The following is a 15,204-nucleotide window of genomic DNA, read 5'->3' as shown; positions in this document are numbered from 1 at the left end:
TATAACCTGAGGGGAAAAAAATGAGCAATTACTTTAAATGGGATCTTTCATGGTTCTGCTGCTAAAAAAATTGACCTGGTCTGTATACATTATGTGTTTACTATTTGCTACCAAGACATGGATTTTAGGTAAGAGATGCAACTAAACGCTAGATTTATATTAATCTAAAAAAAATTGTGTTCAGAGACATCTCAGGTAACTTCAACTAAAACTTGGAACATTGGAAAATTGAATGTACACAACAATATGCACAGCTGGAAGAATTAGAGTATGAATGAAAATCCTTTGATGTATAACATCCTTGCAAGGATTCTAGGAAGTAGAAAAGTCAAGTAACCAGGATGCTATTTGAAGGAGGGATAGTGGGGAATTCACCCTTCTGGTTACTATATTCCCTTCACTGGTCTCAAACTATTGGTCATCAGGGGTGGGATATGTAGTTCATATAATATCCTGATGGTTTGAAAGAAGTTATTAATATTCCACCTCCCTTCCCTTCTGTAAACTTTTCAAATGTCTCATTCTATGTAACATGATCATAAAACCTAAGCATAATAATAATAATAATGAGAAGATGAAGAATTTTTATTTGTTTGTAGACCCATGCTTAACATGAGTATGGATATCATCAATCAGAGATACATAGAATGTACATGTATATTTTTAAAGTTCAATTAATAGTATATAAAATAATTTAAACATAAGATAATATTAAGGCTAGCATATAGAAATTAGTACACAAATAAAATGCATTGTATGCATATAAATGAGCATGGCTAACTACACTTTACAAAAGTACTGATATCTTCACCAAAATACATAATATCCACATGTAAGTTTTCTAAACGTGCATTAATTATATTACAAAGAATTAACCAACAATATAGCATTTAGTGCTACAAAAAAAATCAACACACAGGAAAATGCATGAATGTATGAAATACAGAATCATATCACTCGAATATTTGTGTATGCACATATCCTTAATAGACTTCCACCCATTTTTAGCACCAAGTGATCTTTCATTTTATTTCATTTGCCGCAGTATTTCCATCAGAATATGTTCTCTGTTACAGATCTTGGTAATCTCGCTCACTTGCAAAGTTGACTGAGGCCATAATACAAGGCCAGGTGGAGCTGAAGTGTATGGTCCTTCGTCAACACTATTTTGTTCCAGAGTTGATGATTAGAAGGTGAGGGTTTTACCGCTACGATATTGTGAGATGCATTTTTAGTGTAGGTCCATATCGTCTACATAGACAATGTAAATATGTATTAACTCAATGTAAACTTTATGTAACATAGATTTATAGTCGTTGGTACATAAATGCCAGTAATTACCTCATAATAAATTTGTAACAACAATAAAATGGACTCTGTGTTTTCAATTGTTTTTATTTATACCAGAAACAGAAGAAAAAGAGAATACAATAAAATCAGTAAGAAGAGTGGAGAAGAGAAGTAACTTTTATTGGAAAAAATATAAAAACTTAGGCAAATCAACTTGTGAACTTAAAGAATTTGCAATGAAATTGTGTGTTCAAATGTTCCTTTTACTGGATATGCAATAATTAAAGAAAATTTTTATTTTTTATGTTTATAATACTGCTGTTAATACGAGAATTCTCAGAAGTTATTCACTGGGCTCAGTGGAGTGTGACAGGCCTTCATAGATGCCCAGGAGTTGCTTGTCGCAAAAATAGTGCCATCATGCAAGGAACACTTTCAGGTGGGAGGCACCAATGCATGTGATCTCATCTATGGAGAGCACAGGTTGTCATGAAGACAGCAGCAGTTTCAAGTGCAGCTCTCGTAGAGGTTCCATCAGAATATCTCAAGGGCTACGAGAGGTACATCCCTGTGTATGGATAGCCACCTGTCATGATTCTTCCTCACGAGGCACACTCGTGACTACTTCTACTCATCGTCCTCGTCGCTCTTACAGAACTGGATCCTCCTCTAGAAGTTGTAGTGGTGGTAGGGGTTGAACCCTCAGAGAACCCTGAATAGCACCACCACGAGTATCAAGCACGGGGGTGCTGGAGGAGAACTCCACCATGCAGATGGTGGAAAGACCACAATGAAAACTGATGCTGTGAGAGTACCTGGTCATTTGAATGAGTCACCTCATGTCCTCTTTGACCTCCTTGTCGTCGATGAAGATCCGACCACTGCCTTCAGTGCAGGTCATTTCATTCTGAGGACTAGCTGTCATCCATTGCTATCTGTTACCAACACACAGTCTTCTATATTGCTCATGGTTGTTTGGGTATTGGCTTCAAAGCGAAAGTATACATCCTACCCTGATTGTAAGTTCCAAAGAACTGGAGTTCATCCCTAGAAAACGCAAGTACTTTGTTACAGACAACGTTTCTTTCTGAGTTGAGTGTTTTTGATCCACTATTGTATTCTAATTGTGGACTAGGAAAGAAAGTGGCTGGATTTGTTCAGACTTTCAACATCGATTCAGGCCACATCACAGCACCATCACACAACTGCGAGTGGTTGACTATTTGACTATGAACTACAGCAAGAAAGATTATACGGCATCAGATTTCCTGTACATAGTGAAAGGGTTTGACAAAGTGTGGACAGAGGGATTATTGCAAATTTAAAATTATTAATGAAATGCAGTACCTACATTATTGAATCCAAATCCTAGATCCATTCCTACATGGGCACATGAAAATAACAACGTTGAATAACTGCATGTCGAGGGCCTAAAACCCGAGAGAACTTCATCACAGCTAGAGTTCCACAGGGCTCCATTTTATCATGAGTACTATATCCTGTACACACTGCCGATATGCCGACGAGTCGGGACGTAACACCCTGTCTTCGCCGATGATACAGCAATTTTTAGCAAGTGTCAATTTTTAAATGTGTATCTTCCCTTACATTGGAAGAAGAACATAAATTAAGAGTATTTGAAAATAAAATCCTTAGAAAAAAATATTTGGATCGAAAAGGGGTGAGTAGACAGGTGAGTGGAGAGGGTTACATAATTTGTATTTATGTCCAGATATTATTAGAATGATTAAATCAAGACGACTTAGGTGGGCAGACCATGTGGCACGAATGGGAGAGGAGAGAAGAGTGTACAGGATTCTTGTTGGGAAGCCTGATGGTTAGAGACCGGTAGGAAGGCCAAAACCAAGATGGAGGGATAACGTTGAGATGGACCTGAAGGAAATCCGTAAGGATGGAAAAGAGTGTATTGATCTTTCCCGGGATAATAAAGCTAGAGAGTTAGTTTGTTAGTTTATCATCAAACTACAAAGATATTTGAGAGACTTCCAGGGATAGACAGAGAAATACTGAATCAAAATCAATCCCAATATGAGCGTTTCTGTTTTGTTTACAAAGAAACAAATCCGGACCAATAATTTAAGACTGGGAAGGTGCACACACCACTGTTGTCGTCCCTGAATAAGATATAAGTGCAATAATCATTGTGTGTGATTAGCTTTTATGGTTTCTGAAAACTACGACCACCTGGCTTTGCGTATCACTATTTTATTTCACATCATAAATGCATTCAGAGATAAGGGCAATAATGTTTTTTGTGCATAACTAGTTTCTGTGGTTTCTAACAACTACGAGAACTTTTTTTTATAGATTAGGCACACACTAAGTTGTACTACGTAGAAATTTTGAGTGAAAAATGCAGGCTCGACCAGGTTTCTTTGTGCATCTCAATATTTATTGCCACAATTGCAACACAAGGAAATCATAAGAATGTTACAATCACGGCTGTTTCTCTTTTTCCAAAAATGTCTCGGGAATGTGTGGATCAAGGACGCGCATATTGGCAGAGAAGGGGAGAAAGCGAGTAGGGTGGAGCAAAACCATGCCCGCTGCTGCAAACGGCAGGTATTTGCAGCTACGTTGCCCCTCCATGCAAGCCCTCCAGAGTCGTTACAAAGGACTTTTTTTCGTTCGCTTGCTCCATAGACTACTGGGATAGAGTATAGTTACACACTCAGTCAGTGACAACGATAGTACTATGATGCACTATTAACATCCAACAACGATAATATTTTTTCTCATTCATTTTTCGGGCTCTGATTGCACTACAATATAAGCATAATTATATTTACAGCAGGCATGAAAAAGCATGGCTTCTGAAGAGCAAGCAAGTTTTCGCTCATCTAATCATTTTCGTTTAATTTAATGTTGTTTACCTTCGGAAAGAGGGAGCACTTATGTTAGGATTTTGGCTCCTACTTATATTCGGTCCTGCAGTTTTATAAATAGCACTATTCCTGACATTGCTGTATATTTCTACTAGGGTAAGGGAAAAAATATATGTACTTTTGCCACAACTTTTCTCGGGTTGGCCACACTGCCTTCAGCGCTTGTGTGCTGTAAGGTTGTACTTTTGTGGTCATTTGGCCGAGGTGTGATCTTAATCGCTCCATTTTTCCTTCCTTTGTTACAAATTAAACATGGCCGCTCCACTGTCAGTATGCACCAAGGAAGAACAGCGATCAGTGATCCGATTTCTCTGGTCTGAAGCTGTGTCAGGGACTGAAATTCATCGCAGGCTTTCAGTACATCTGATGATGTCAGAATAATCTCTTTGGATGATGGGTGACCATCGGTTCATCAGAATCATCTCTCAAGCTTGTTGAATCTTCCCATCAGTGGTGGAGGTTGATGGGCATACTCCCACTTCATGTTTCACGCTTGTCAAGCCATTTTAAAACCTCCCGATCAACGTATACACAATTCTACGTGGTAAAGCGCTGTCCCTGTATTGTACTGAAAGGCTGTGATGAATTCCAACCCCTGACACATCTTCAGACCAGAGAAATCGGATCACTGATCGCTGTTCTTCCTTGGTGCATACTGCCAGTGGAGCGGCCATGTTTAATCTGTAACAATAGAAAGAAAAATGGAGCGATTAAGATCAAACCTCAGCCATATGACCACAAAAGTACCACCTTTTAGCACACGGGCACTGAAGGCAGTGCGGCGAGCCTGAGGAAAATTACGGCGAAAGTGCATTTACTTTTTGACTTACCCTCGTATGTAATTTCATTGTATTTAAGCCATTAGTTCAGTAGATGATTTTGATTACCAGTGTTGTGATGGACATAAGATAACTATAATTCAACGCATCACCAAAATATTGACTTCCTCCAGTGTATAGTGGTAATATATGGACTCATTTAAAGCTGAAGTCTTGGATGCATTGCCAGTTCGGCATCTCTGACACAACCCCAGAAGAAGCCGACCGGAGGCGTATCTAGTTTCGAGTCACCACCTGTTTTCCTGCAAAGCGATGTTGTCACTCTTGCCTGCAGTGTTTAGACATCCATTCATTATATTTCCCAGGTTATACTTCCCAGGTCTATATATTGTCTAAAGAAAAATAGCACAGCACAGTAGCACAACCTAGCAAAGGTAACACAACCGTAACCTCACGTTAAGAAATCTCTGAAGAAACTGAATTGGCAATATCTGATTTGCTCCACGTGGACTTGACAAGTTCTGTCATTTCTTGGACGGACGCTATTGGTGGGAAAGATTTCAGGGGGCGATTTACTGGACTCCACGTGGACCTGACATGTGGTTGTTAGAGGGAGAACTGATCTTTCGGAACTTTCTTTCAAGTAAAGTGAGGTTGGATTGAGGACGACAACACAAGCCGACGTACATGGCGGAGTGGTTAGCACAGCGCGCTACGACGTCAGGGTTCCCGTGTTCAAATCCCGGCATGGGTGTCCTTTGTGAGTGTCCCTTCATCAATTTCATCATATCATCACTCATCCTCATTAGTCAAAAGTGGCAGAAAAGCTAAGTAAAATAAACAAAATGAAATCAAACTCATTTACATAAGTGAAACCTTAGAACTTCAATACCCAGTGTTGTCCGATTAGCCTATGTGCATGGACGTCCGCAGGATTTTTTTCAGGGAGGAGCAAGCAAGGTATTTTTTATAGTGGGGGCAAAGGAGGCATATTTTTCCCCATAATAGTGATACCCCTTCATAAAACACTATTTCAGTCAGAATTCATGTTTCTTAAACGAATTTATAATAATTAACACAAATTATTGTGACTCAAATGAAATTATGTATGAAATAGATAATTTTTTGGTTGGCATTAATTTTCCAGGGGGGCCGTAGACCCCCCCTTGCCCCCTAATCCGGATGCCCATGCCTATGTGTTCATTAAGTGCAATTAAAGCGAACTCTTGACTTATTTCTTTAATTATTTAATTTCTGTTTCAATTACCTGTGTGGATCAAACTGACGACTTTATTGTAATCATTAAATCAACCAAAAAGTTTGTAAATTACTATTTACTGAAATTTTAATCTATTTGGCCGTAGTTCAAAATTTTCCCGTAAGTATACAAAAAAAACAATGTGAAAACTATGATCGCCATAGTTCACGATATCATGATACCAGTGGCGGCGATTAGGGGAGGCGTAGAGTGCAGTACACTCTTTACCACTTTTTGCCCATCGTAGTGTAGCCTCTCAATGTTAAATCAAGAGAAAGTTAACTGCCCCCTACCCTCTCCATTAAGTTTTGTACCCAATAGACGCTAATGGCTAATGCACTTAATAAAAATTTGGAAACAGTGCGTCGTAATTAAAGCGACGATGTATGAAATAATATTTAACAAATAGCGACGTTACACGTTCAATTTTTGCTAATCGTTAGTTTGTTGATCTATCGTGAAGAAGATTGAAACACTTTCTCCTCCTTTGGTGAACGTCACTTTGATTGGAAGATCTGCTTTTCTCTTCCTTGTTTCAGACCTACCAACATAATTTCTGGAATCATGGACTTCGTGAAATTTCGTGCGACATTTTTTTTAACGGGACTGTACCTTTGGGATTTTTTCCACACACAGGACGAGCGCTTAAAGGGAGTGATTTTGATAACTTTCAAAGTTGCACCTGAGATATTAGTGAATCAATCTTTTAACATTTAGTTCCCATAAATCTAGCGTTTACACTTACCTACATTACTACATTTCAAGAAGTGGATAACTCCTAACGCGTAGCCCTACATGACAGTACCTCTTGTGACATTGCTGCACTGGATTCTTGCACGGCATGCAAACTGATATATCGTTTTAAAGTTTTAATTTCTTTATGCGTTATTGCACCCTTAAATCGACAACAGAATGAATCGCCGAGAACCACGAAGTTCGATAAACACATATTCTGCATTCTTCCCCACATTTTCCTTGTACACGCTCCTTTCGCATGCAACAGCAATTCTCGGGCGGAGAAGAGAACGTGCGTTTATCTTATCTATATAGTGTTATGAAACGCTGTAAGGTCAACTCCTCAGTCACGAATGTAAACAAGGAATTATCAAGCACATCGCACGATTCTACATTTACAATGGGCTTGTTCCACTTGAGCTTTTATCTCTGGTTGGCGTTCTCCACGGCAAGAAATTGTCTGTTTTCCTTCGGCACATTTTGGAAACAATAATTTCAATTCGATAGTCCACTCAGGAAAGTTTATGTGCAAACTTGCGATTTTAAAACGTGAATAAACCAATGGTGCGGCCGAGAACTTTGATAGGCTAAATACAAATGTTTTCAGAAGTGACGTGTGCTACAGTGACCTCTAGAAAAATATTAATATTTAGATTTAAAAAGAAACTTATTTGCCCTAATAGACCGTTTATTTCTCCATACTTTGTTGCGGGAATCTGTGGAGCAAGGCTGCTCATAACGGTAGGAAGCAGTGGTGGGAACGAAAACAGCTGGTAGCTGCAGCCGCATTTTCCTTTTCATGCACTCCTTTGGTCACTGATCGAGCCCTCAGCTACTTGCGCAGACTTGTTTTCGTTCGCTTGTTACACACATTCCCGGGATGTAGGTTATTTTTTTGCTGGAGCACAGCAGGTGGCGTACCGATCGGCCAAGCAGCCAAGGACGTATTGAGAAGGGGCCATGGAGTCCAGACCCACGAACGATCTAAATAATTTATGTTCTTTGCTTAAAAACATTAAGGAAGCTAAATATGTCTATGTAACGTTAGCTCGTTGTATAATGTGAAGTTCATTTCCGCTGAATTTCAGAAGAAGATGGGATTCGACTGAGATAAAATAGTTTTGTTATTGACAGTATGTACGAAAATTAATGCATAATAATAATCAGGGACGTCAATTATCGTCACCTGGAAATAACAACCTTTTATGTTACTTTCTATTTTTATATTTATATATACACGATTTTTGCGTAGAATATCTTTTCTATCTTAAAAATAAGTTGGCGTAATGAGTTGTGTTCTGCTATTCATAATGTATGTGTGTATACTACTCTGTATATGCAAATGAACCTTCCTATGGTTTCTTCCCCATATCAAGGTTCCTCCGGGCGGGGGAGTGTAGATGGCTAGGGATGCGGGTGCAGAACGTTTGCTTCTTCGTGTACTTCACATCCGGTTTTCTCAGTTTCCTGGAATGCTCCGACTTGCAGAGGAGAATTCCACAGGAAACTGAGGTTGCAAAGTACAGCGGAGCTGGCTACTATATAATCTAAGCATGCCCTGTAGCAGGGGCCTATTTTGAGTTACGAATTAGTTGGTGGATCATTGATAGTAGCAGCCAGTGCCGCCGCCAGGAAGCAGAGGAAAGTGCTGGCGCATCCCTCAGCCACCTACCCTTCTCCTCCTGCTCTTATTTGTTTTGCCCAGTAAACAGTAAACATCATCTGACACTGACTTACTCTCATTACTTCCGAAATAAATACTCAATCGATAATGGTAAAATAGACGATTTAAGGTACGCTGCTATATCTCTATTTTGTCATATTTTACTCTTTCGTGCAATAACAGTTAATAATATACATTGCAAATGAAAATATATTCATTAAAATTAGTAAAATTTATTATTATTATTACCATTCCAAGTGAGATACTTGGTTGACTTTTAAGGACTCCTCCAGAAATATATTTCTAGATACATGCTTTACAACTTCCCTTTTGACTTTTTTGCTTTTCCAGACAGTTTACTAATTTCTTGACCCGGGTTCATGTGGTTGATGGCAATTATGGGCTTCAATCAACTGTTTCAACAGTTTTATAATGGAAGTAAAAAAAGAACAAATAGCGCTGGATACATGAAAATATGTGCGTCAAACATTATTTAATTTCTAAATGCTTCTTTTTCAGACATCACCACTGGTGATTATCATGGAGATCCTCAAAATTTACAATATGTACATGATGTAATTTCAGGGTCACGTATGCACTATGTGCCATCCGGGGTAAAAACAATGGCGCCAGTCCTTGAGTCACTGCTTATTCAAACAAACCTTTGTTGCGTTCTATAGTATCACGATGATGTTTTGATGCTGAGTGGAAATATTCTCTGTTGCATGGAATTTATGTTCCCTCGCCGTTATTAATTTTGCTCTCGTTTCTTTCTCTTTCTTGGTTTTTCATCCTATTTTTCAAATTCTCAATTGTCTCTTTCTCTGTTGCATCCTATCTCAAACTACATCCTATCTGAACCTCCCAAATCACAAATTCCCACAAGGTGAGGAAATGCCAGGGGCAGTTGGTGGCTCAGAAGTTAGGTGAAGGGCTACACTGTCAGACACTAAAATGCTAGCTTCAAGGCCAACCATGTTCCCACTCCCCTCTTCGCCTGAATTTCCTTATTAATGCTTTAAATATCACATACAATACTTATTAGATTAAATCTACTAAAACAAGGATTTCTATCATTCATGATAATATTCTTGTAGCTTTCTTATGGTTGAAGAAAAAATTAAATTTCCCTCATTTTCCAAGCCGACGGCCTTGCAGAGTTTTCCTGATTGTGTAAGGGGTAGCCTTTTCGGAAGGCGTTCAAGTGTCAACCTGGAAACATCCTTGAAACTGCATTCTTGCATAGTAACGCCACTCTGGTGCCAGAGCCATGCACTCGCTATACTTCTTTGTTTGGTTGTATGTTGCCCCGTGTGTTACGTGTGCTTGCTGAGCAAGGCCACCCGCAGGACTTTTTCTCAGGGGGGCAGCAGTGCTTAAAGTGGGGGAAATGTGGGGTAAGAGAATTCTCAGAAAGCATCCCTACCACTGGGATAATTTAGATACGTGCTTAATCTGATGTCTTTCACGCTACAATTTCAAAATTTGAATCATATGAAGTCTTTCTAGAAATTTTAGTGGGGGCAAGTGCCCCCTTGCCTCCCTACGCGGGCGCCCTTGTTGCTGAGTGTTGTATGTAGCCTCAGGATTTATTTTTGGTCCTCATATAAGTTAGTGTTCGTCCGAGATGCCTGTCCTAGATAATGTTGTTTGATTGATTTGTGGTTTTAAGTCCACTTTATGCACAGGAAGGCTAATCGAGTCTGGACTTACAGTTTAAAGTGCTATCCGAACCACTGTGCTATGTGCCTCCACCACCGGGAATCGAACCCGGGACCCCTTGATTACAAGGAGACGACGTTACCACTACGCCATCGGGGAGGCCAGATAATGTTGTTGATAAAGGACTTGTCCTCGTATAACGGAGGTGCAAATAGCCTTAGCGCTGGCGCTCCTATAATTTTAATCCTAGTCAATAAATCAAGCTTACTACTATAGGGCTAACTTCTTTCAGAAACTACAACCGAAATTATTTCTTTCAGTATCCTGTCCAGGATTTCGCAAAATGTGAGTGTGGTCCTATGCGCCTATCAGATGAAATCCTTTGGAACGCTACTGATTTATCGGATAAACATTTTTAAATGTATACTTACTGCCACTGTCGACGTAGATTCCATACTTCACAAAGTGGACCGAACAATAATTTCCACTACAAAAAAGTAATTTTGCTTAATGAAGTGCACAATCCTCACGCTTCGTTAAAACACTACGGTTCTTGCACATTAAAGCAAAATGACTAATTGTGCAAGTAGAAAGTTATGCACAAGTCAGGTTCATTATTTCCAGTGGAGTTGGAGTAATTCACAATCTACAATGTACTTTACGAACCCCAGTTACTTTCGCTACGCTAATGTTCTACGCAAAGTTACTGCGCACACGTACAACCTTGGCCTTTTATCCAACGAGTTGCTTATATCTATAATTCAGGGTTCCGGTAGTTCACGTAAGCTACAAGTGGAAGTGTACACAGGATTTCAAGGTTGTTATATTTATTCGAAATCTGTAACATGGGAATCAAGTTTAAAAGGAGATGCATAAGGCTTTCCAGGCTATGTTCCTTCTTATCAGAAATCTCGAAAAATTAAATGACACTTTGATAGAAAGTTTATCGGAATAGGCCAAAATGTGAAACTGGGGAAGTTACTTCACCTTTAGTCCTCCTTGGCTTCTATCACTTCTAGACATAAGCGTGACTTGGTGGGCGCAGGGGGCACTTCACCCTCAAATTTGAAGGTTTATTAAAATTTACGGATTAGTAATGGTACTTTTGTTAACTTATTCGGATCCGAGAAGCAAAGTAATGAGTATTTTTTATAATTTCGCAAATCTAGCAAAGAAATAGACCTGGCAGAGGCGAGGCGTCCGGTCATCGGGAGATGCGACGATGACCAAGCAAAATAATAAAAATATTGCATTTTATATATTTTAGAGAAGAAGTAAAAAAAATAAGTCTGAATACTCCCATACTTGTGCAAAATTAGCCAAGCGACAGCATGAAACAGTTCGAAATATGCAAGAGATTTTCTAATCTTTGCGCATTGAAATGAGACCCCAGTACTATCCCTCGCGCTGAACCATCTCGCCAAGTTTCCTATTGAAGGCAATGGTGTACGACGGCTCAGCTCATCGCAGAATGGTGCGAATCTCTCGGGTCTCTGCCGGTGCCGAGAACAGCCGAACGCTTCCGAACAGGCAGACACCCTACAAGGTCCAACGACCTGTACTCCCCGCCTCTTGAAGGTCTGTGTCATAACAGGCCCTTTTTTTCAGCCCCCATCCCCATGTTTACAGCCACGGCAGGGTTTCTCCGGAGTCATCAAGATTCTTCCGTGTGCCCAGTGGCGTGCTCAAGGAGGGGTTGGTGAGGGTCATAATCCCTGCTTGGGTCAATATTCTTTAAAAAAGAAAAAAGGGAAGAAAGAAAAGGCAGGAAAAGATTACAAAATGAGGCATTCAGGAATGACTACTAAAAAGTACACATAATCCCTTCCCCTTCGAAACTCCTGGGCACACCACTCGAATGTCTGCTATTTCCACTTGTTAAGAGGAAAAGCACACATTGAACGATATGAAATCTGCTTTTCATTATCAAAACAATTGGTGGCGAACCATGGTTCGCGTGGACCTCAGCTTCGAGTTGAGGTAAGCGTAATCGCGTTCCAGTCGTGTCGAGTGTGAAAAAACCGGACACTCACCACTACGTTTGGCTTCACCTGGCGGGGAGCTTAAACAAGTCCCAGACGCATGGCACGTTGACAGAAACTGAAGCAGAGCTCGGCGACGCTTACCTCACCTCGAAGCTGAGGTCCATGCGATTCGAGTGGACCATAGCTTCAAGGTGAAGTAAGCGTTGTCGCGCTCCATTCGCGTTTGGTATGAAAGAAAACGAAAAATGGCCTAAAAAGATGATTCTTCTTACTTTAAACGCGACAATTGAGGTGTTTGCATTTCAGTTTCCATCATATTTAATAATTCTCGTCGTATGGGATATAATTATGTGTCTTTTGTAGTCGTAAGGCCCGAGGTATGAGCTTTTACATTCAACTGGCAATGACCTTGGCGTTTTTCGCAGAGAAATATTGTGACCCCTCCCCCTCCGTTGAAAGATCGACCCTGACGTTTGGCAAATCTTGCGATGACTACCTAAAAACTTCACGCTTCGCCACAGAGACCTAGGCGCTACTTCTATGGGATAGAAAATTTTTGATTCTGTCCTCCCTCACTCCAAAGTTAAGCTTCAAGTTCGATTCTGCCAAATGATGGTTGCAGGGAGTGGCAGTGATTAGGGGGGCAGTTGCCCTCCCCACTACTTTTTGCCACTTTTTCCCCAGCACAATGCTAAACCTTATCTACCAAGCAGGGTTGGCATGTTTAAAACAAAAGTGTTTAAAACACTTTGTTTTAAACGTTTAAAACACACGGCTTTGTTTTTTTTACAAATGTTTTAAATGTTTAAAACAATGTGTTTTAAACATGTTTTTTTTAGAAGTGTTTAAACATATTTTGGTACTTGATATTTTATAGTCTCCGATATTTTTTTTTTGTTTGGCAACCCTCTCTTTTCATTGTGAGTGTCAATTAATCCGTGCTTTACGGGTCTAACTTATCGCACAACACTTGAGCAACATTATGTTCTGACATCACGGGAGAGAGATTTTTAATTTTGGCCGAGTCTGCTGCCACGCGCGTGTCAGTGGTAAGAATAAGCGTCAAATTTGCTCCTGCTACGTAATTCGTCTGCTAAGAGGATGTTACAAATCTTAAGAACAAATGAAGACGATAAAAATGCAAGTATATGACTAGTCGGAATCAATGTACAGGTAATTTAGAACCTTTTTCTTAGAAAGCATTTAGTTATATTATTTCAATGCTAACAGAACCTAACCTAACTACGAGAGCATTTAGGTTTATTAGAAGAATGTTAAGGGACCTAATCTTAAAACATTTTTGTGTAATTAATCGCTAAAACTTCGCCGTATGTGTTAAGGGACGTAATTGCATACATAGCATGATGAAATCACGATAAAACAGTCTGCTGCCACGCGCATGTCTCTTTTGGGTTACAGCAGAAAAAGAACGTGGCAGCAGACACTACCTTTAATTTTGGCTAAATGCCTACGTTGTTAGGTTAGGCAGGCTAGCTATGTATGCACAAGGTAGCAACACTGTTGTGCGACAAGAAGGGCCCGTGCTTTACTGTAGAAATCGAAACTTCTCAGTTCTTTGTTTCGTACCGTCCTGTAAGTTTTGAGACTGGTGGAAGTATCTGAATACACAATGCGTGATTTTGATCATGACATGATTTTTTTTCTCTTGCGATATGATTCATTGGTTTGTATAACTGAATGAAGCGCAGACGCTTACTTTTGGTAACACAATTTTATAGATAAATTGATCTGGAGAATCTATTATGACACTGCAGGTTGTTTTCTCCTATATATGGTAATGAGATGGTCTGAGTTGAACGGACGTGTTTTCGCGCAGCTCCTGAGTGCAGTGAAATGTAACGGAATGGGAAACAGTGTTGTGCAGTGGCGCCTGGCTATAGGCGCGTGGAGCGGGAGGTGGAGGCCCCAATCGGGGCAAGCGAGAGGGCAGCTCCCCGCTAAAGAAGTGCGTTTGCTTTTTGTGGCCATGATTACTCTGGTGTTATTAGTGTTGAGTGGCTTGGAAGAGAATCCTGGCCCCTGCACCATCGAGGACGTCATGGCAAAGCTTGACTCCATGGACGAAAAACTTAACTCAGTGACCAAAGACACGGCCATGTTGAAGGGTGAAATATCCAAACTCACAAAGGAACTGAATGACACGAGACAAGAAAATGACAGGCTTAAGCAACAAGTGCTAATGAACGAGGACGCTATAGATAGATTGGAAAGTCAATCAAGAAAAAATAACCTCGTTTTCTACAACATAAGGGAGGAACGTGAGGAGACATGGGCCAGAACAGAAGACTTGGTAAGGGAGTTTTTATCAACGGAAATGGGAATCGATACTGATGATTTCGACATTGACAGAGCGCATCGTCTCGGCAGGCCAAACGGACGGACCCGGCCAATAATTGTAAAATTGGCATTTTATAAAAGGAGGGAAGAAATTTTATCGAACAGTTATAGAGCCAAGGATACACCAGTCTATATCCAAGAAGACTACACGCGCCGAACGCGGATGGTACGTTCAGAACTCAAACCGTACCTTATAGAAGCAAAGGCTCGCGGTCAACATGCTAAATTGCAATATAACAAGCTACTCATAAATGGAAAACCATTTTCTTTGGAAGAATTGAAATCCAACAACGTTCCGTCAAAACCACTTCCAGCAAGTTCCAGAGACGCACAAGTAAATTTGGCAACAACTTCGAACAAAGGACCCCGATCGTCTCCAGGAAAGAAGGAAGTCGTCGACCTCGGCGGAAACAGCAGGACTCCCCCCCACCCCTTCACACAGTGGACAATCGCCAGCGTCTGGAACTGCATCTGATAGAAAGTGGACGTCAAAAAAAAACCCAGGCCATGAGTTTCGGAAGGTGCGTGCAGTTTCTATGGAGGGATGAAGACGAAGCCCGAATCTCGG

General features: G+C 40.3%; 1 protein-coding gene across 2 annotated transcripts in view; it reads right to left on the bottom strand.

Annotated features, from left to right (window-relative positions):
• Window positions 1–10,994, bottom strand: part of LOC146001454 (D-lactate dehydrogenase, mitochondrial-like) — a 32,170-nt gene extending 21,176 nt beyond the window's left edge. The window contains exon 1 of one of the 2 annotated variants that reach the window (XM_083138779.1): window positions 10,725–10,994. In XM_083138779.1, coding sequence (XP_082994905.1) covers window positions 10,725–10,748 — 24 coding nt within the window. In that variant the 5' untranslated portion in view covers window positions 10,749–10,994. Of the gene's footprint in view, window positions 1–7,038; window positions 7,240–10,724 lie in introns of those variants that run through there. The other variant, XM_083138778.1, reaches the window with a different exon arrangement.
• Window positions 10,995–15,204: the final 4,210 nt, after the last annotated feature.

Source organism: Lepisma saccharinum, chromosome 17 (assembly GCF_977018435.1).
Source record: "Lepisma saccharinum chromosome 17, izLepSacc3.1, whole genome shotgun sequence".
Lineage (NCBI taxonomy): Eukaryota > Metazoa > Arthropoda > Insecta > Zygentoma > Lepismatidae > Lepisma > Lepisma saccharinum.
The sequence above is the reverse complement of the archived record's forward strand: the minus strand, read 5'-3'. Positions and strand labels throughout refer to the sequence as shown.